Source organism: Pseudorca crassidens, chromosome 1 (assembly GCF_039906515.1).
Source record: "Pseudorca crassidens isolate mPseCra1 chromosome 1, mPseCra1.hap1, whole genome shotgun sequence".
Lineage (NCBI taxonomy): Eukaryota > Metazoa > Chordata > Mammalia > Artiodactyla > Delphinidae > Pseudorca > Pseudorca crassidens.
In genome coordinates this window covers 5,721,508-5,742,989 of record NC_090296.1, presented here as the reverse complement: position 1 = coordinate 5,742,989, position 21,482 = coordinate 5,721,508, and the positions used below count along the sequence as shown (strand labels likewise).

The following is a 21,482-nucleotide window of genomic DNA, read 5'->3' as shown; positions in this document are numbered from 1 at the left end:
ACACTGATTTCTGCTGTCTTATTCTATATTTCTGTTTTTAACGCTTTTTACTCCTTGTTTTTTTCCTCCCGCCCTGCCTTCTAGTGTATTATGTATATTGAATTTTCCTAAATTGAATTGAAAGCTGTAAATTCTATTTTTATTCTCCTGGTTTCTGCTCCTGACTTACTGTGACCCATGCTTGCCCCTCTTTCATCATCATTATTGTTCTAAGGCTTGTCAGTGTCTGCGCTTCCCTCAGCCTTTAATGTTCTCTGACCTCCCTCTGTTCCTCATCGGCAGTACTCCCCCACCCCCCCAACACACACACACACACAAGTTGGTATATCTGGAATTTTTGTTCAAAATTATAGATACACTTCCTTAAAAAATGGTTACTGATTATCATTGCTTATTCAAACATAAATTAAACCTCAGGCTATAAGAAGCTTCACTAGATTTTTGCCCCGCCCCCGTAATTTTTCTAACTATTTTAAAAGACCATTTTAATCATTCTGCAGTCTGCAATTCAGTGATATTTAGTACATTCACAGTGCTGTGCAACCGTCACTACTATTTAGTTTCAAAGCCTTTTTATCACTTTTATCAAAAGGAAACTCCGTACTCATTAAGTAATCTCTTCCCATACCTCCCTCCCCTCCCCTCCGTATTAATTATATTTTTAATGGGTTTTTTTTGATGTCTTGACATCTTTGGGAGGCCTTGCTGGCTGGGGAGAGACTGCCCCTCCAGGGCTGGCTAATTCCTCTAGACAGTAAATTTGTTGGTGGGTCCACCTTTCATGTACAGACCAACCAGTCTGGAGTCCATACCCTCAGCCACCCCCTTTATCTAACTCACACACCAGGCCAGTATTTCCCCTGCCCTAAATCAAGCCTGGGACAGGTACCAGACAGCTAGGGACAGCCCCTGGGCCCCACAGCCTGCTGGAATTATTCAAACCAGCCAATCCTAATCTGTTTACCCTGCTCTGCTCTTCCCACGGAAACTCCAAGAAGGGCTGTCGCCTCTGCCTTCCCCTTGCTCCTTCCTGCCTCCTGACCAACACTGGTGCTTTCGCAATCCCAAACCTCTTGTTTCGAGGGAAACTGTCGGTAACGTTAAACTTTTCTTAGAACGGCATTGTCATCACTCAGTCACCTTTATAAATGAAAATCCAGACACAAATGACCCTCCTCACCCCACCCCGCCCCGTGACAGCACTAATCTGTGAATTCTGGATATCACATGTAAATGGAATCATACAGTATGTGGCCTTTCATGTCTGGCTTCTTTCACTTCGCATAATGATTTCAAGGTTAATCCGTGCTGTAGCGTGTGTCAGTACCTGCCTCCTTTTTATGGCTGAATAGTATTCAATTATATGCTCCCATTTTTTATATCTTATTTCTTCCTTCGTAAATTTTCTTTTCTTTTTTTTTTTTTTTTTTTTTTGCGTTACGTGGGCCTCTCGCTGCCTTGCCCTCTCCCGCTGCGGAGCACAGGCTCCGGACGCGCAAGCTCAGCGGCCATGGCTCACGGGCCCAGCTGCTCCGCAGCATGTGGGATCCTCCCAGACCGGGGCACAAACCCGCATCCCCTGCATCGGCAGTCGGACTCCCAACCACTGCGCCACCAGGGAAGCCCTCTAAGATCTTATATACCTGAAAGTACATTTCCCCCGCCCCACATTTAAATAATGGTTTAGCGAGGTATGAAATGTGAGTATCAAAGTTTTTCGTCCAGTATTCTGAAGCTAATATCCTGTTGTCTTACTGCAGCTAGGATATAGAAGTCTGTTCTGATTTTTGTTCTTTAATTGGTCATCTGATTTTACTTGGAAAACTTTTTAGAATTTTCTCTCTGATTTTTTTTAATTAATTAATTTTGTTTTATTTATTTCCTTTTGGCTGCATTGGGTCTTCGTTCCTGCACATGGGCCTTCTCTAGTTGTGGCAAGCCGGAGCTACTCTTTGTCGCGGAGCGCGGGCTTCTCATTGTGGTGGCTTCTCTTGTTGCAGAGCATGGGTTCTAGGCGCATGGGCTTCAGTAGTTGTGGCACGCGAGCTCAGTAGTTGTGGCTCGCAGGCTCTAGAGCACAGGCTCAGTAGTAGTGGTGCACGGGCTTAGTTGCTCCGCAGCATGTGGGATCTCCCCGCACTGGGGATTGAACCTGTGTCCCCTGCATTGGCAGGTGGATTCTTAACCACTGCACCAGCAGGGAAGTCCTCGTCTGATGTTTTTGAATATTATTATAATCCTTGTATGTGCACATGCACACTTACATTTTTTACTTATCAATTCTGTTTGTCACCCTGTGAGCCTTTTCAGTCTGAGGTCTTACATCTTTCTTGAATTCTGAAAAATTCTGCCATTATTTCTGCAAATATTTCATCTCTTTGTTTTTCTTTCCTTCTCAGATGCCTTTTTCACAGAAACTGGTACTTTTCTCCTGTCCTCCTCTTTTTCACTTCCTGATGTGTCTAGGTCAGTTCTTTGACCTGATTTTGTGTTTTTCATCTCTCTCAGTTCTTCTGCTGAGGCTATGCGTTGAGTTATTTCAACAATTATATTTTTATACTAAAATATTGCTTGGTTCTTCTTTCTCACTGCTTATTCCCACGTCATTATTAAATCTTTCCTTATATCTCCAATAACTTTTATCATGCTTATTAAATTTTCAAATTCCGTTTCCCATGGTATAGGTTCTCTAAAGGAGAAACTCCTGTGTGTTTCATTCACTGTTACACTGCTCTACTACAATACTGCTTCACTTCCTACTTTATTTTTTTTTATGTTTTAGTTTTATTGAAGTATAGTTGATTTACAATGTTGTGTTAGTTTCTGGTGTAAAGCAAAGTGATTCAGTTTTGTTTTGTTCTTTTTCAGATTCTTTTCCATTGTAATTTATTACAAGATATTGAATGTAGTTCCCTGTGCTATATAGTAGGACCTTGTTGTTTATCTGTTTTATGTACAGTAGTTTATATCTGCTAATCCCAAACTCCTAATTTATCCCTTACTCCCTTTCCCCTTTGGTAACCATAAGTTTATATTCCATGTCTGTGAGTCTGTTTCTGTGTCGTAAATAAGTTCATTTGTGTCATATTTTAGATTCCACATACAAGTGATATCATATGGTATTTGTCTTTGTCTGACTTACTTCACGTAGTACGTTAATCTCCAGGTCCATCCTTGTTGCTGCAAATGGCTTTATTTCATTTTTTTATGGCTGAGTAATATTCCATTGTGTATATATTACCACATCTTCTTTATCCATTCATCTGTCGATGGACACTTAGGTTGCTTCCATGCCTTGGCTATTGTAAATATTGCCACTATGAACATTGGGGTGCATGTATCTTTTCAAATTATGGTTTTCTCCTGATAAATGCCCGGGAGTGGGATTGCTGGATCATATGGTAACTCTATTTTTAGTCTTTTAAGGGACCTCCATACTGTTCTCCATAGTGGCTGCACCAATTTGCATTCCCATCAACAGTGTAGGAGGGGTCCCTTTTCGCCACACTCTCTGCAGCATTTATTATTTGTAGACCAACACTGCTTCACTTCTGACACCGGATGTGGGGTTTTCACACATCAAGCAGTTCTGCAGTACCAGCTGGGTGTTCTAAGTTTAACTCAATTCTGATGCTGTTTACCTGGAGATAGCATCAGATCCCACAGGTTAAGGGCTCTGTCCCACAAGGCTGTTCCTCCCCCTGCTTCAAAGGCCAATCACAAATCCAGGTTATTACCTGGGCTTCAGACCAACTGGCTATTAATTGGAGGCTCCCATGCCCCCTTCCTGGGGTTCAGTTAATTTGATAGGAGAGCTTCTGGAACTCAGGAAAGCAGATTATTACAAAGGATATTAAAGGATACAAATGAACGGCTAGAGGAGAAGATATCAAAGGCAGGGTCCAGAGGGTGCTGAGCGCAGGGACTTCTGTTCTCATGTTTAGGTTGTGCGCCCCTCCCAGCTTGCGGATACATTCTCTCCACCCACCTGGAAGCTCTCCAACCCTGTCCTTTTGGGAGTTTATGGAGGCTTCATTAAAGAGGTGTGATTGAGTAAATCATTAGCCATTGGTGACTGAACTCAGTACAGTAAGTCCCCTACATACAAACGAGTTCCATTCCGAGAGCTCGTTCGTGAGTCCAATTTGTTCTTAAGTCCAACGGAGTTAGTCTAGGCACCCAACTAACATAATCGGCTATATAGTACTGTACTGTAATAGGTTTATAATACTTTTCACACAAGTAATACATAAAAAAACAAACACAGGGCTTCCCTGGTGGCGCAGTGGTTGAGAGTCCGCCTGCCGATGCGGGGGACACGGGTTCGTGCCCTGGTCCAGGAAGATCCCACATGCCGCGGAGCGGCTGGGCCCGTGAGCCATGGCCGCTGAGCCTGCGCGTCCGGAGCCTGTGCTCCGCAGCGGGAGAGGCCACGGCAGTGAGAGGCCCGCATACCGCAAAAAAAAAACAAAAAACAAAAAAAAACACAATAAAACAGTTTTAACCTTACAGTATAGTACCTTGAAAAGTACAGTACAACAGCTGGCATACGGGGGCTGGCATCAAGTGAACAGGCAAGAAGAGTTACTGACTGGAGGAGGGAGAGGAGGTGGGAGATGGTAGAGCTGCAGGATCATCAGCAATAGGAGATGGAGGGCCAGCTGCAATTTCACTCACGCCTGACGTTGATGGACTGCACGTTTGCATCTTTGAAAGTTCACAGCTTGAAGGTTCGTATGTAGGGGACTTACTGTATCAGCCTCTCTGCCCTCCTTGGAAGTTGAGGTCAAGGCTGTGGGTTGCAAGTTACAACCCTCTAATCACATGGTTGGTTCTCCAGGCAACCAGCCCTCACTCATCCTTAGGGGCTTTCCAAAAGTCACCTCATTAACATTAATTCAAGGGTAGTTGAAAGGGGCTTGTTATCAGTAACAAAAGACATCAGTTTCACTGTTATCACACAAAACTCTTTCAGGAAGTGAAGACCAGAGGCCAAGTATTATAACAAAGGATGCTTCCATTCCTCTTACACTTTGGAAATTCCAAGGGTTTTGAGAGCTATGAGCCAGAAACAGGGACGAAGACCAGATATATATTTCTTATTGTATATCACAGGTTTCTTCATTAGTTGCCTTTCTTTTAAGTCTTTTTTTTTTTATAGTGCTTACACTTCTCAGAGATATTATCATTTTCCCCTGTGAGTTCATCACTGTTTCCTTGGAACATTCAGTTGCCTCGGCCAGTCCTGCTGATTTATGCTGCAGATGAGTTTGGCCAGGACCTTAGTTGGGATGGAAGTTCCTTGGGGCAGAGGACCGTGGTATTATGGGCAAGGCTCAACCATTCCCTTTCCAAATGCTGAGATTTGAAAAACAAGCCCGTATCTGTCCCCTCTCTGTACCACTAATAATTCCTGTACTTTTTGAGTCCCAGTCTCTGCAGCAGAATAACTTAACAAACATTCTGAACACCCAGTATGTACCAAGAATTGTGCTGGTGGGTACAGGTGGTTATAAAAGATGAATAAAACATGGTAGCCCTTACCTAAAGGATAGTGATCTGTGACAACTATTGATAATGCTGTAAAATGCTGAAGAAACACAGCAGCAGGAATAATTTTCTCTGGGGGCCTGGAGGGCGTTAGACACCTCACTGAAGAGGCGATATGTAAGCTGGGTCTTGAAGGACAAATCCAAGTTTGACTACAGTTGGTCATGAACCTTGCTAGTAGGTTTTCATAACATGTCAATGATGTTAACTAATTCTGTGTAGCCGTTTCTCTATCCTCTTTTTCTCTACTCCTAGAACACAAGGACCTACTGCTCAGAACACTTTGCTTCTTTTTAACACAAATTCTCATGGAAAGCCAGTATTACACAAGCATAATTTTTTTCTGTATTTCTTAGTCAAAGACCCTTTTATGCTCAAATATACCACTGAGGCAGAGTAGAAGAGCGATTAGTCTGTTTAAAGGAAAGGAAACTAAAATCCACAGAAGGTGACTTCCCCAAGCCACACAGCAACTAGATCTTAACTAGATCTCCTAAGTAAGGTGTCTTTTAGTATAGCTTCCTGATTCGTTGTCAACCATTCTGCTTCCTTTTGGGATCTAGCCCCATGGAAAACACCTCCTTCAAGTCAATATAGTTGTTGTTTATTGAACATGATCAAGGGCCAAATGCTTTAGCATTTAATATCCTGTGTGAGATTTGGTGCCCTTCTCTTTCATTTGTTCATTCATACATTCATTCGTGCAATTAACATCTACCCTGTACCTACTATATCCTAAACAGTATACTAGGTGCTGAGCTCAATTCATAGGAACACATTATAGGGTGCTACCTTAAACGACATTTCTTAACTCTCTCACTAAATTGCTCTTCAAGTGTCAACAGCCCCTATCCTGTTTTTCCAATATTTTCTGTTTCCCTGACACAGTTGATGTAGGAATTGGTGGTGTACCCGCAGCCCATAGTTATTAATATAACCAGTCCTTTCATTGAACAGATGAGGAAGCCAGGGTCGAAAGTGAGGAAGTGAATGCCCAGGGACATACAGCGTGCCCATAATAAAGCGTGGGCTGGAGTCCATGTCTCATAACACCCTGTTCATAAATCTTGCCACATTTCTTGCTCCGTCTCATAATCCTACTCAAGTGCTGTATTAAGCCAGATGGTAGAGTTTTTAAAAATGCCCCCAAAAGATTCACTCTTACCTGTGACCTACTTATTGAAACCAAGAAAAAGCAGTAGTAACATGTTTTGAGGATAGAGGAAATGAAGGATGAAAGTGAAAGGCACATTTCTCACAGTGAGGATATTTACACTGAAACTAATATCTTTAGGAAATGCTCAGGAAATGAAAAAGAATACCCTTTGGTACTTTAATAATCATAATCAACTTCTGCTTCTGGCTATGACAGAGTATTTGTAATAGACTTGTCATCTTGACAAAAACAACTGTGAAACTGAACAAAATATACAAAATTCCTAAATATATGAAGGATATTGAAACTCAGACAAAATATTAAATTCTGGCTGTTTTCAGGCATTGAACAGGCGGCACAGTACTCTGATCTTTGAGTGGAGAAAGGCACATGATAAGCCCCACAATGGCTCTAGCTTTCTACCTGGAGTCTCTTTCTGGTCTTGGCACAGAATGGTGGAACCCAAGCTAAAAGTTGATCTTAGTGAGCGGAAGAGTCAGTTGTTGGAATTCCAAGCTACTGAAATAGCTGGATGTTGCAGGGCAAGGAAATAGGGAAGAGGAAGCGATGTTGAGTTTTGTGTAGGGAATTCACTTTGGGTTGTTGGCTAAGGGCTGGCTGTGCATGAGTAGAATGGCACTCTCCGTGAGACCTAGCACAGATTCCCTTCTGTAGGGCTAAGAGCTGAATGATGATGCCAGAGGTCATGCAGTGCTGGGAAATGCTGGAGATCCCTGTCCACCTGAATGAGGAGACCTCACTGAGCAGCACCTAGGCATTCAGTTGAGACCCCGGAACAGCTATGCATTAGGAGTAAGGACTATGCCCTTGAGTAAGGGACATACCCTAGGGCTAAATCAAAATGGAAGTAGAACTTAAGAAAGAATTAATCCAAGCTTGTTAACAATAAAAGGACATGCCAATAATTTACCTAACTGCCAGGACAAACTCAATACCTTTAAAGGAAGACAGCATAGCGGAGACTGTGCAGTGTATCATAACGGGAGAGAAATTATATAGAGAGGATTATATGAACGACGGCTGACTTCTCATCAGATACCATGGATGCCAGAAGACAGTAGAACAACATTTTTAAGGTGCTGAAAGGGAAAGAAAAAAATCTCAGAATTCTCTATCAGAAAAAAAAGTGCCTTTAAGTATGTAAGCAAAATGAAGACATTTTTCAGCTAAAAGAAGAGTAAGAGAATTTATTGCCGGCATACCTGATGTACAAGAAATGCTATTGGCAGTTCCTCAGGCTGAAGAAAAAGGATGCCAGGCAACTCAGATGTTTAGGAAAGGGTGAAGAATACTGGGAAGGATAAATATATATGGGTAAATATAAAAGACTTTTTTCCATAATTAAAAAATACAAACACACATACAGCGTTCTATTGAGATTATATAATGCATAGGACTACTATACCATTAAGGGTGGGAGTGGATTTATGCAGTTATAAAGTTCTTACATTTTACATGAAGTGTACAATATTAATTCTAAGTATACTGTACGAAGTTAAGAATGTATATTTTAATCCCTAGAAAGACATCTAAAAAGTAATGTAAAGAGGAATAGCTAAAAAGTCAATAGAAAAATTAAAATGGAATTCTAAAGGGTATTTAGTTTACCCAAAAGAATGCAGGAAAGGCACAACAGGGGAACCAAAAACAAATGAGATAAACAGAAAAGTAGCAAAATGGTAGATCTCTACCCAATCATATCAATAAATTAAATGTAAATGGACTAAATATTCCAATTAAAAGGTAGAGATAGGGCTTCCCTGGCGGCACAGTGGTTAAGAATCCGCCTGCCAATGCAGAGGACACAGGTTTGAGCCCTGGTCCGAGAAGATCGCACATGCCACAGAGCAACTAAGCCTGTGCGCCACAACTGCTGAGCCTGCGCTGTAGAGCCCGTGAGCCACAACTGCTGAGCTCATGAGCCACAACTACTGAAGCCTGCGCACCTAGAGCCCGTGCTCTGCAACAAGAGAAGCCACCGCAATAAGAAGCCCGCGCACCACAATGAAAAGTAGCCCTGCTCGCCACAACTAGGGAAAGCCCGTGCACAGCAGCAAAGACCCAACACAGCCAAAAATAAATAAATATATAAAATAAAATAAAATGAATAAAATCTATCTTAAAAAAAAAAAGGTAGGGATGGATATGTTCATTAACTTACTTGTGGTGATTATTTCATAACATACATGTATATCATGAGCCAAGGAGTACAGGTAGCCTCTAGAATCTGAAAAAAAGGCCAGGAAGTTCTTCTCCTTTAGAGCCTCCAGAAGAGACTGTATCACTTCCAACACCTTGAGTTGAGCCCAGTGAGGCCATGAGATCTATGTCAGATGGCTGGCCTACTATTATCTTACAAAACTAAGGTAATAAATTTGTGTTGTTATAAGCTGTAAGTTTGTGGTAATTTGTTATAGCAGCAGTGGAAAACCAATAAGGATGGAAGAAGATATACTAGGTAAATAGTAAGCATAAGAAAGTTCCAATGGCTACATTAATATCAGATAAAGACAAAGAGTGTTACCAGCAATAAAGAGGGGCATTTCATACTGATCAAAGGGTCAGTTCATCTGGAAGATAGAATAGTCTTAAAAATATATGTACCTAACAAGAGCTTCAAAATACATAAAATAAAAATTGGCAGAAATACAAATCCACAATCATGTTTGGAGATTTGCCGCTCCACGGCATGTGGGATCCTCCCGGACTGGGGCACGAACCTGTGTCCCCTGCATCGGCATGCAGACTCTCAACCACTGTGCCACCAGGGAAGCCCATGTTTGGAGATTTTAACACCTTTGTCTCAGCAATTGATACAACAATTAGACAAAAATAAATCAACAATGACAGCAAACCAATAAAGACATAAGATCCGAACCACACTTTTTTTTTTTTTTTTAATTCATTTATGGCTGCGTTGGGTCTTCGTTGCTGCTTGCAGGCTTTCTCTAGTTGTAGTGAGCGGGGGCTACTCTTCGTTGCTGTGCACGGGCTTCTCATTGTGGTGGCTTCTCGTTGCGGAGTACGGGCTCTAGGTGCACAGGCTTCCGTAGTTGTGGCACGTGGGCTCAGTAGTTGTGGCTCACGGGCTCTAGAGCACAGGTTCAGTAGTTGTGGCACACGGGCTTAGTTGCTCTGCGGCATGTGGGATCTTCCCGGACCGGGGCTCAAACCCGTGTCTCCTGCATTGGCAGGCGAATTCTTAACCACTGTGCCACCAGGGAAGCCCCGAACCACACTTTTAACCACCTTGACTTAATTGACATTCTTAGAAAAATGCACCCAGTTTCAGAACACATCTTCTGACTACCTGCTGGACCATCAAACAAGTCTCAGTAAATTTAAAAGGACTGCAGTCATACCAGGAAGAACCAAAGAAGAAATTCTAAATATGTTCTTTGACCACAGTAGAATTAAATTAGAAATAAATAATAATAACAGAGGTAAGATAACACCAAATATTTGGAAATTAAACAAAATATTTCTCAATAATCTATGGATAAAAGAAGTCAGGGAAAAATAGAAAATATTTTGAACTAAGAGAAAATGAAAACCACAATATGTCAAAGTTTGTGGTTTGCAACATGAAGCTGTGCGTAAAGGGAGATGCGTATCTTTGAAATCCTTTGAAAATGCACTTTCAGCCTTCAGCTCTCACTGCCTGTGCTTTCAGCTCTCTAGTTAGAAGTGATCTTTCTTTTGTACTGTTCTCGGTGTAGCTGTTTTCCACTATATCAGTAATAACATCTTAACACATCAACTTGCTAACCTGTCAGTCTCTTCCTTTCTAACCCGCAAAAACCCTTTAAGGACAAGTAACTGCTGTTCCCATCGATGTTTTGTCTCTAGTTTCTAGCACAGTGCATGACTGTGGGTCCTCAGTGGGTCCTCAGTCAATTTTGAATGAAAGATTGGGAATGGACCTTATCTTCATGAGGACCCTGTGGAGACAAGCAAACTAAGAATTATTAGCCCCATTTTACAGTTGAGAAAACAGAAGCCCAGGTTCCCTTAATGAGCCAGTGACAAGGCCAGGTTTCCATCATTCCTCAGAAATTTTCCTTTCGGGTCCTAAGTTGCTGACAGAAACGTCACCATTAGTGAGAAGCGTCTCCCCAACAGAATTGTAGAATTTATACCGGGGTAAAACTAAAGCCTTCACCAACTGTAACCTCATCATGTCGTCTTTTATTCTCTGGAGGATGGGCCAGGGCACCTTTCCGTGAATGCTTGTAGGAAGCCCTCGGCGCTGGGCCTCGGTGTCCTCACCGGTGAGGGAGTCTGGCCCTTGACCTTTCAAAACGCCCTGCCCGGCTGCGACCTCATCCCGGCCCTGCAGAAAGCGCTGGAGCTGGAGGCTGCAGCCTGGCGCTTTCAGGCAGCCCATGCTGGTGGGTCTGTGCACCACAAGCTCTGTTTCTCTATTTTCTACCTAGGTTTCAGTTCTCAACTGGGGTTTGTTTCTCCGTTGCCTCTGGTTCAGCTTCCTTTTCCTGTTTGGTTTTAAGTAGAGTCTAAAAATCAAGTTGCTGCCTTCCGAGGGTCTGTGCCCTCTGATCAGCTGGCCTGGTGGGAATACAGGACTTACCTCCTCGGGTTCCCTGTGCTACAGACGTGCAGCCATGGCCACAGTGTGAGTACGGGGACCAGAGGGGACAGAGGGACGTCAGAGGAGACCAAGAATCACGGGGACTCTAGAGATTCCCCCCAGATCCCCTGGGTGTACTGATGGGGAGACCGAGGACCCAGAGGGCAGAGGACTCTCTCACAGTCACACAGCAGGTTATGATGGAGCCTGCCCACTCCGTCTGCTGGCCTGTCCACTACGCTGGCCTGTGTCTCTGGGTGCCTGTCATCTTTAATGGCTTTTGTGTGTGTGTCAGAATCACTTCCTCAGAAGTCAGATGCCTGCCTCGGGTGGTAGAGGGGGCTCTGAACTATCTGAGGGGACTGGGGCTTGGCTGAGAGATGCTGTGGACAGGTCCTGGCTCTTCTCTCAGAATGACCTGAAAGCATCGGGGTTTTCTCTGAATGCTGGGCACAGAAGGAGGAGCTGGGGTGCCTTCTGTACAAGTTGAGACCTCATGGGCTGTCACAGCAGAACCCTGACCTTCTGCTTGAGAGACTTGGGACTGACTTTAGACCGCGGATCACTTAGGCTGCTGCGGTCTAGCACATGTGTGGGCACCAGCCGGTCTGTGTCCTGAGCTGGTCATTGTGAGCGCCCTTTCCAAAGGTGAGATTATAATTCAGACGTGATTTGCCCCTGCCCTGCGACCCCGTACAATACTGTGGCTCGTAGGACAGAGCTTCATCCTCTGGGATTTGGGGCATTGACTTGATCGACTCACTGCAGCTGTGCGTCTCAGCATAAATTATAATCCCTGCCCTTAAAAATTACTTCACAGTTCCCAAACTGCTGTTTCACCAGTTTTCTTGATTCTTTCAACCGTGTTGGGTGGTTAGCTCAGGAAGGGGGCATCACTGCTGTTCTGTGGGCGAGGAGGCCTGGCCTCTGATCGGCTGTGGCCCTCGCTCAGGGTTGCTGGTTGAGGAGGGACTGGAAGGAGAACCACCCAGAACAGCTGCGTCCAGCGTTTCTCCCAGGATGCAACACGGGCTCTCTAGGAGCATTTTGCAGGGAGTTATGACAGCTGACACACAGTAAGTGGGGCCCGTCCAATGCTTCTGGTCGGCAGGGGAGCTTTGGAGAGGGCGGCGCTCTCGCGCCATGGCGCGGCCTTGGGCAGGCTGCCGGAGCCCTTCCTCCAGGCGCTGGCAGCTCTCAAGGCCAGGGCCGCAGTTGGCCTTCCCTGCTCCTTTGCAGCCAGTTTTCTATCATCCTTGAGCTCTAGAGGACTTGTGGGTGGAGCTGCAGCAAACCAGACTTTCCGTTTCAAAGGCTCGTTAGCTTCCGAAGTGGGCAGGCGCCAAAGTCATTACCTGCCGAAAACTACACTGAAAAACTGAGTCTACTCTATCCTGTCAACTACTGACTGCAGAAAATAGTATCAGAAGTAAACCAGGAGGAAGCAAAGCAGTTCTTAAAAGTCTTTTAAAGTTGTAGAAATCTTAGGAGTTTCCATCTTGAAAGCAGGTTGAGACCATCTACAGTAGATCACCTGGGTTAGTGGTGCTTCAGGCATCTTACCCTCCACTTCAACCAGATCCACTCTCTTTTATCTTTTTAAAGTACTCCTCGATATTTCTTTGAGGAAAGAAGTTGTATTGTTGCTGGTGATGATGATTTTGAAATCTGAAAACTACTTATTTAGTCCAGCTCTGAGGTATACACAGTTGGGGAAATTGAGGCCCAGAGCTGGGGCAGAACTTGTTCTTTGGTGAGTGAGTTAGTGGTCCAGCCAAACCAAAACCCAGGTTCTCTGCACCCACCCTCCCCGTACCAGGCTGCCTGCGCTCACGGTGCCAGCGGGACGGCACGTACAGCAGCTGTGAGAGCCGTAGACGGTTTGCTTTCCACATGCTGACATAACAGAGATGTGATCGCTGGATTCCTAGGTCACCGTGGTTCCTGTGGTGGGGATGGAAAAGGCCTTCCCATCATGAAAGCGGGTCAGTCCCAGTTCCAGCCATCCATCAGTCAAGAAACATTTTCTGAGCACTCAACCCTGGGCTGGGACCGGGGAGTTCTCTTGAGCACGTGCCGGCGTACAGCACGCTCTCTCGGGCATGATTTCATTTAATGCCTACGGCGACCCTGAAGGTGGCAGGTATTGCTTTTATTGTTCCCACTTCATAGTGGAAGAAACCACGGTAGAGAGGCAGGGAGTAAGTTGCCCAGGAAGTGAGAGACCCAGGCTGGAGTGGGCCTCCTGATGCAGACGCTCTGCACTCCTGCCCCTGAGCTGGTCGAGTGGGAAGGCGGCGTTCTCAGGAATGAAGGAATCACAGGGCCTTAGTCCGGTGCAGTGTAGACCATGGTGAGTGTAGACAGGAGGCACGGCAGGAGTTGAGAAGTCGGGGGCTGCCAGGAGGTACTTCAGGGAGAAAGTGGGGTCTCAGGTAGACTCGAAGGATAGGGGTGAGTTGTATTTTTATTTTTATTTTTTATTTTTATTTTTGGCTGCTCTGGGTCTTAATTGCAACATGAGGGATCTTCGTTGTGCCATGTGGGATCTTTTTAGTTGCAGCATGCCGGCTCTTAGTTGCGGCATGCGAACTCTTAGTTGCAGCATGCATGCGGGATCCAGTTCCTGACCAGGGATTGAACCTGGGCCCCCTGCATTGGGAGTGCAGAGTCTTTCCCACTGGACCACCAGGGAAGTCCCAGGGATGAGTTTTAAAAGGGACCGAGGGGCTGCTCTCGGTGGCAGGGAGACAGGGACTGCACTAGGGGCAGTAGGAAGCGGGCGCACGGTCGAAAAATCATGGAGAAGCGGAAAGCCCAGCTAGAGCGACGGCAGAGGCGGGGCCCTGCTCACGCCCGCTGCAGCCTTCACCCCCCGACCTGCGCGAGGGCACGAGGCAGCCACGCCAGACCTGAGCATGAAAATATGAGGAGGGGCCACACGGGGGGGGGACAGCGAGGGGAAAGACCCTGAGACGGGAACGGCTTGGTGCGTCCAAAGGTCAGGAAAAGAACGGGGAGGCTGAAGCGACATAAGGGGAGAGTGAAGGGAGGTGGGGCGGAGGGGCAGCCAGGCCTCATCACGCAGAGCCCGGGAGCCCGGAAGGAGTCCAGGCTGTGTCTGTCGTGTCACGAGAAGCCTTTGGAGGGAGTTACGCAAGGGGAAAGACATCCGACAGAGCTTCAAGAAAAGTCACTCTGGTCACTGAGTGGATAAGGGTCTGTAGCGCGACAAGAATGGAGGTAGGAAGGCGTCGGGGAGGCTGCTGCCGTCACGCAGGTGACAGGCCATGGTTGGGACCAGTGATGGAGCCAGTGGCATAGCGGGAGAGTGGCCGGATTTGGGAGGTGCTGTGGAGGTCTAACCTCTGGGACTGCCCGCTGGATCCAGGGTGGTGTGAAGGAGGGAAGTGAATCAAACCCAACTCGGGCGGACTCGGGGAAGGCCGGGTGCAAGCCTGTGTACTGGCTGGGTCGGTGGGGGTCAAGCCGGTGCAGGACGGCTTCCAGGGAGTGTTGGCTGAACGAGGCTGCACGAAGCGGGAACTCAGCGCGCCACGGCAGCGGGAGGACCGCACGCGTCAGTGATGCGTCTGACCCTTCCTGGTGCAGCCGGGTAATTCCAGCCCCTTCCCTCGTCTCCCTCTTGTCCTTACCGTGCTTGCTTGGTTGGTTTTCTAATGCACTTGTCACCTTCTGACATATCACATGACTTTTTAGTTTGTTGTTTGTCATCTGTCTCCACCCCACAAGGATGTAAGTTCAAAAGTGGAGGGTTTTTTGTGTTTTGCTGACTAGGGTATCCTCAGTGCCTAAAACAGTGCCCAGCAGTACACATTTATTAACTTGCTGGAATTAATTAAGTACTTTCGTTACGATACTGGAGATGGCTGGGCCGCTGACGCTGCCAGCGGAGCTCCGCAGTGTGGCCTGTTGGAGCAGCAGCCAGGAGAGCAGATGTTCCGTGTGTTCTCAGCTCGTGATGGAGCCAGGGCTCCCTGTGCGACCAGTCGGTAGTCAGCTGCCCGGGCACAGCAGTCACCACTTATTCCACAGCCCTTCAGAGCTTGAATAAGCAAACGTGGAAGAAGTTCCACGGCCTGGCCACCCCACGGTGCCCCCCAGCCCACACCCTTGCCTCTGCTACAGGGTTTGGAAGACCGTCTCTAAGGGCAGCTGGTGTTTCCTTTGACGTCTTGTCCTCACAGGCGAGTGTGAGTCCTGGAAGCTCACAGCCAAACGAGCCCTCAGAGAGCATGCTGTGCGTTTGCTGTCCCGGGATGTGTAGCCCAGTCATTTGAAGACGTCTTGAAACTTTGCTGTCGTCTTCTATTCAAAGAATCCAGTGTGTCTGCAGTGGAGAAACACTCCCATAACGACTCTAAGTTCTTCTCATGGGAGTGTGTTGTGTTCCCTGGGCTTCCTGAGGCAGGAGATGGTTGAGAGCTAGTCTAGACTTTGACACCTGAACCCTTAAAAGAGAAAAGTAGCAGCAGTACCCTTTTCTGAGTGTTCCATGCCAAGCACTGTGCTAATTACATTGATGTGATTCGACATGTGTTGTACTTGACCCTCATCCTCGGAGGTGTTCGTTGCTGTTCCCATCTCACTGGTAGAACAGGGGTCAGCAAAGGTAGCTTGCTTGCTCCAGGTCACACTGGTATCACTTGGCAGAGTTGGGCTTTGAAGCCAGGTCTCTTGTGTTTTCAAAAGCTAAGCTTAGCTGTAGCCTCTCGAAGGAACTTGCCCAGAATGACCATCAGAGTTAGAATCAAGGCTCCTAATCTCTGTCTTTCTTTGTAGTCTCCGATTTTCCACCGTTAGTACCACGGGAGACGGGAGACCTCCTCAGCCCTCCTGTGGTGCCCACGCTTCTCTCCGTCAGTCATCTGTTCATTCACCACCTCCCCTCCCAGCCTAGAGCTGTTCGTGGACAGGGTCTGCGTCCGCCCCCATGGCCAGGGGATGGCACGCACTCATTCTGATGCGAATCTGAGCCGAACCGCCCCGCCGATAATCAGGGGTGTCAGCCGAGGCGCAGCCGGGTCTCATTCCCAGGCGATTGATTAACTTACCCTCGGGGATGCGTGTACCGCCCCAGTCCTTGGCCCAGCCAGGTCTCTACCGCTGTCCCAAGGCCGTGTTAAAACCTGTTCCACTCCCACAAGTGGTCAGAGGCACAGACTCTGGGGACACAGGCATAGAGTGGAATTTAAATACGTTTGAAGTTGGAGCAGTCCTCGTGTGCACATGGCCTGTCAGGTGGCTCCCCAAGGGAAGGGCTGCGTCGGTGGCCTCGAGAGAAAGTGTGGGAAGGGGTTGAGACAGGATCAGTCTAAGGATGTTAGGCCCTCTCAACAGTTGGTTGGAGTGTTTGTTCCAGATTCCACTAGACTTCACAGAGAAGTGGAGCCAGCTGTCCAGGCATCCGGGACACTGGCATCAGAGCAGAGAAAAGGCAAACAGTCTTTTTTTTTTTTTTTTTTTGCGGTACGCGGGCCTCTCACTGCTGTGGCCTCTCCCGTTGCGGAGCACAGGCTCCGGATGCGCAGGCTCAGCGGCCATGGCTCACGGGCCCAGCCGCTCCGCGGCATGTGGGATCTTCCCAGACCGGGGCACGAACCCGTGTCCCCTGCATCGGCAGGCGGACTCTCAACCACTGCGCCACCAGGGAAGCCCTGGCAAACAGTCTTGACCGCACATGACGTGGCAGTCTGGCTCTCCCAACCAACTTGGGTAGAAGAAAAGATACTTGGGTTTGATACCAAATTTGTTCTTCACTTACCCAAAGCCTTTCTTTAATTCTAACACTCACAAAAATGGAGCTTAGTCACCATTTGAGATTATGCGTGTTATTCTGTGCGGATCTAATTTATTGTTTTCATTACTGTAATGCAGCAGTTCTCAAAATGTGATCAGGAGACCTACTCTTTTAGGGGTCTGTGAGTCAAAACTATATTTGTAATAATACTGAGACATTATTTGCCTTTTTCACTCTCATGAGTGCAAAGTGGAATTTTCCAGAGGCTTACATGACATGTGTTGACATTGTCACAGTGACAGCCAAGGAAGTGTATACTTGTGTTTTTAAAACTTCTTAGTTTTAATTTCAAATATGGTAAATACAGATAGACTTAATCTCCATAAACAGAAGCTTTTTGGCACCCTCAATAATTTTTTAAAATTTATTGAAGTATAGTTGATTTACAGTGTTGTGTTAATTTCTGCTATACAGCAAAGGGATTCAGTTATACATGTATATACATTCTTTTTCATATTCTTCTCAATTATGGTTTATCACAGGATATTGAATATAGTTCCCTGTGCTATACACTAGGACCTTGTCGTTTATCCATCCTATACATACTAGTTTGCATCTGCTAATCCCAAACTCCCACTCCATCCTTCCCCCACCCCCACCTCCTTTGGCAACCACAGGTCTGTTCTCTGTGTCTGTGAGTCTGTTTCTGTTTTGTGAATAAGTTCATTTGTGTCATATTTTAGAGTCCACGTGTAAGTGATATCATATGGTATTTGTCTTTCTCTTTCTGACTTATTTCGCTTAGTAGGATAATCTCTAGGTCCATCTATGTTGCTGCAGATGGCACTGTTTCATTCTTTTTTATGGCTGAGTAATATTCCATTGTATATAGATAGGTACCACATCTTCTTTATCCAATCATCTGTTGATGGACATTTAGGTTGCTTCCATGTCTTGGCTATTGTAAATAGTGCTGCTGTGAACATAGGGGTGCGTGTATCTTTTTGAATTATAGTTTTGTCCAGGTATACACCCAGGAGTGGGATTGCAGGATCATATGGTAATTCTATTTTTAGTTTTTTGAGGAACCTCCATACTGTTTTCCATAGTGGCTGCACCAATTTACATTCCCGCCAGCAGTGTAGGAGGGTTCCCTTTTCTCCACACCCTCCCCAGCATGTTATTTGTAGACTTTTTAGTGATGGCCGTTCTGACTGGTGTGAGGTGGTACCTCACTGTAGTTTTGATTTGCATTTCTGTACTAATTAGCTGCCATCTCCAGTAGTTTATACGGGCGTACAGGGGTCCTGAGACCAAAACAGTTTGAGAACCACTTCTGTAACATAGTCTGTTATGTGACTGTGCTATGAAAGACACGCACAGAATTGGTAAAAGCCCCTGGTTCAGGGGGGTGGCTCCCACTGGTCGAGAGGAGGGCACTGGGATGCAGGGGCCTCCCAGCTGAACAGCTTTCTGAGATGACATCACATTTCCTGGCCTGAGTGGTGGGATCATGGGAACCTACTTCTCACAGGCGTGAACTGTTTTCAGAATAACATTTTACGTTTAGAACAAAACACCAAAGCTGTAGGCATGAACTGTTTCAGAATAAACATTTTAAGTTTAGATGAAAACACCAAACCTGTTTCAGGCCTGTTTCCATTAAGAGGAAAAAAGGTCACCCTAGAGGGGATTTACTCATTACCAAGAAGAAAGGCACCTTTCCATTGGAGACATCTGGCGTCTGCTCCGGTAGACAGGCTTGCCTCTGCAAGAGAAGGCACCTGAGTGTGCTGCCCCATGTGATGTGGTAGGATACATGCCCACTACCACCTGTGCTGTGTTCTTCCTGTTTACCCTGAATTTAGTCACGAGGAAACAATCCAGGATGGGGACGGCCCCCAACACAATTGGCCTGATCTCTTCACACACACAAAAATCAGTATCAGTGATAAACAGGAAAAAAATAGGCCCTAACATTCTAGCTTAAAAGAGAGTAAGCAGACAACACAACTAAATGTAATGCATGAGCGGATCCCAGATCTATAAAAAATCAAAACATTTTGGGGAAACTTGGGTAACTTTTAATATGGGCTCTGTATTGGATCTATTAGTAAATTACTAATTTTCTTAGATGTAATAATGGTGTTTAAGTTATATATCAGAACGTCCTTATTTTAAAGAAATGTAAAAACCTTAGGATTGATGTATCATGATATCTGGAACTGTCAAATGGTTCAGAAAAAAATGACATAAAAAAGAGAAAACTTGCATGTGGCAAAAATGCTTTATTCAGGAGGCAGAGAAGCCCTATCTTGTAGCAGAAAGGGGTCTGCAGTCTAGTCCCGGCCTCCCGCATTTAGCTGTGGAACGTTGGTAAGCTTGCCCCCTTCACTTGGCCTGACTCCTCCATCTAAAGGTTCCTTACGAATGTTTCTGGGCTCTGACAGGGCTCTGTTTCCATCCCTGTTCCTTGGTCCCTGGATTGGGATGCGGTGCCAGTACGCCTGGTGCAGGCTTCCTGGTTCCCCTGGAATGCGTGCGTGTTGAGAAGTAACGGGAGGCCCAGGGTGATGGCCAGGAGCACCAGGCACTCTGCCCGAGACGCACGCACCCCCACCCTGGGCCAGACGCGCCAGGCTCCCCTTCTGCTGCGGGCGCTCTGCACCCCTGGAGTGCCGTGGGCTGCGCGCGCGCCTTCCCTTGATGGCGCAGACCGCGGCTTGTGTTCAACACACGGTCTGCTTTCTAAGGACCAGGCGTGGGGATATATTTGGTTCGTAGTCGGTACTCAGTGAAAGGGGTGTGTTCTTGGTTTATTTGTTAAATTAATGCGGGAAGAGAAAGCAGTGGTGGCCCGATCTCAGGTGGGTCGTGACCCCCTCCCCACCCCACCCCACCCCAAAGAATCCTCGAAGGCTGAGAAGCAGGATGCCTGGCAGAACTAGGCACACTCAGAAGCAAGCATGTATTCAGAGATAATTACTGAGCAATCCAGCAGGTCCCAGTTATTGGAGCTACAGAGATGAACATCTTTAAAGCAACCACAAAAAACCTGCCTCGTGGGGGAGAGAGAAAATCAGCAGACCTTCAGGACAGTGGCAGTGAATGGACAGGTATTTCCTGAAGGCAGTGGCACTGAGCTGAGAAAGGTGAGATGCAAACTGTGGATGTAGGAAAGAGAAGTTGTCTTGAACGAGGGACATACTGTCTCAAGTAAACAGCACGTCTGCATGAGGTAAGACTTGAGGTGAAGCCAGTGTGAGGCGCCTTCTGTATCCACGTTGGAGCTGCCCTTACCCCTTATTCTTTTAACCTCCAAGGAGAAAACTAAGGTCGGGGGCTCCTGAGTGTGACCTGGAGAGCCACCCTGGGCGTTCAGGTGGCAGCGCGCAGGCTGTTGGGTCCTGCCTTTGCCGGGAGCCCCAGGGCGGAGGCCTGCCCACTGGGGGCACAGGCTGTGCTGCCGGGGCATCTCCCACGCCGGGTCTCCGATCCCTGCTTTGCCCACTTACTCTCCTGAGTGCCTGCCCCTGGGAGTGTGATGGCCCACCCCCTGGAGAAGGTGCTGGGTGGCTTTCCTTCATGCCACTTACTGTACCTGCCACTGTTCTGCAGGTCTGTCTGGCCGGGTATCATATGTCTCAGCCTGACGGAAGAGAAAACGAGAGCTAGAGAGGTAGCGGCTGGGAGCAGGGAGTGGTGCCAGCTCATATCAGCTTACATCAGCCAGACTCACATTCACTGGGTGTTTATTGGGCGCTTAATCCCGCGATAGTTATTGTGGAGAGGGAGAGGAAGCTCCCAGTAGGGTAACCACTCACTCTGCTTTGCCTGGGACCATCCTGGTCTTAGCGCTGAGTGTCCTGCCCCACCTCCCGGGAGACGCCTCAGTCCCAGGCAAACCTGGATTCCTGGTCCTGCTGGGGCGACAAGATACGCCTTCAGGACAGAGTGTGATGAGTTGTTCTGTCTGAAGGGAGTGACCGAGCTGGGCATTGGGTTGAGCCCGTGCTGGCGGGGAGGGTGAGGTGTGATCCAGGCGACAGAGTGCGCTCCTAGGCTGACCCTCCAGAGGACCCCGAGAGGGCAGCCTGCACCTTCCCAGAGCCGCGGGTCTGTGTCTGCAGCTGGCCTCCTGGGAGCCTCACTCTCCGTAGGCCCACCCTCAGCACTGCGGTCTCCTGACTCTCAGATCCCAGGCCGCGGTGATCTGACGGTGCTCTGTAACCGAGACTTTTATTCAGCTACTCTCTCTGAGGATTAACGGACTCGGATTGTAGACGGAATGTTCCCACGGGCACGCGGTCATAAATGCACTTATTCACAGTTAGAGAGTCATGTATTCAACAGTTTGTAGTGTCAGCAGCACACAAGGGAGCAGATTTACGAAGGGGAAAGCAATA

The 21,482-nt window shown here is 47.0% G+C and overlaps 1 protein-coding gene across 5 annotated transcripts in view; it reads left to right on the top strand.

Annotated features, from left to right (window-relative positions):
* Window positions 1-21,482, top strand: part of EVL (Enah/Vasp-like) — a 164,183-nt gene that overhangs the window by 74,641 nt on the left and 68,060 nt on the right. The window contains exon 1 of one of the 5 annotated variants that reach the window (XM_067725930.1): window positions 11,219-11,360. The exons of the other annotated variants lie outside the window; for them this stretch is intronic. Coding sequence (XP_067582031.1) covers window positions 11,350-11,360 — 11 coding nt within the window. The 5' untranslated portion in view covers window positions 11,219-11,349. Of the gene's footprint in view, window positions 1-11,218; window positions 11,361-21,482 lie in introns of those variants that run through there. 5 annotated transcript variants of the gene reach the window in all.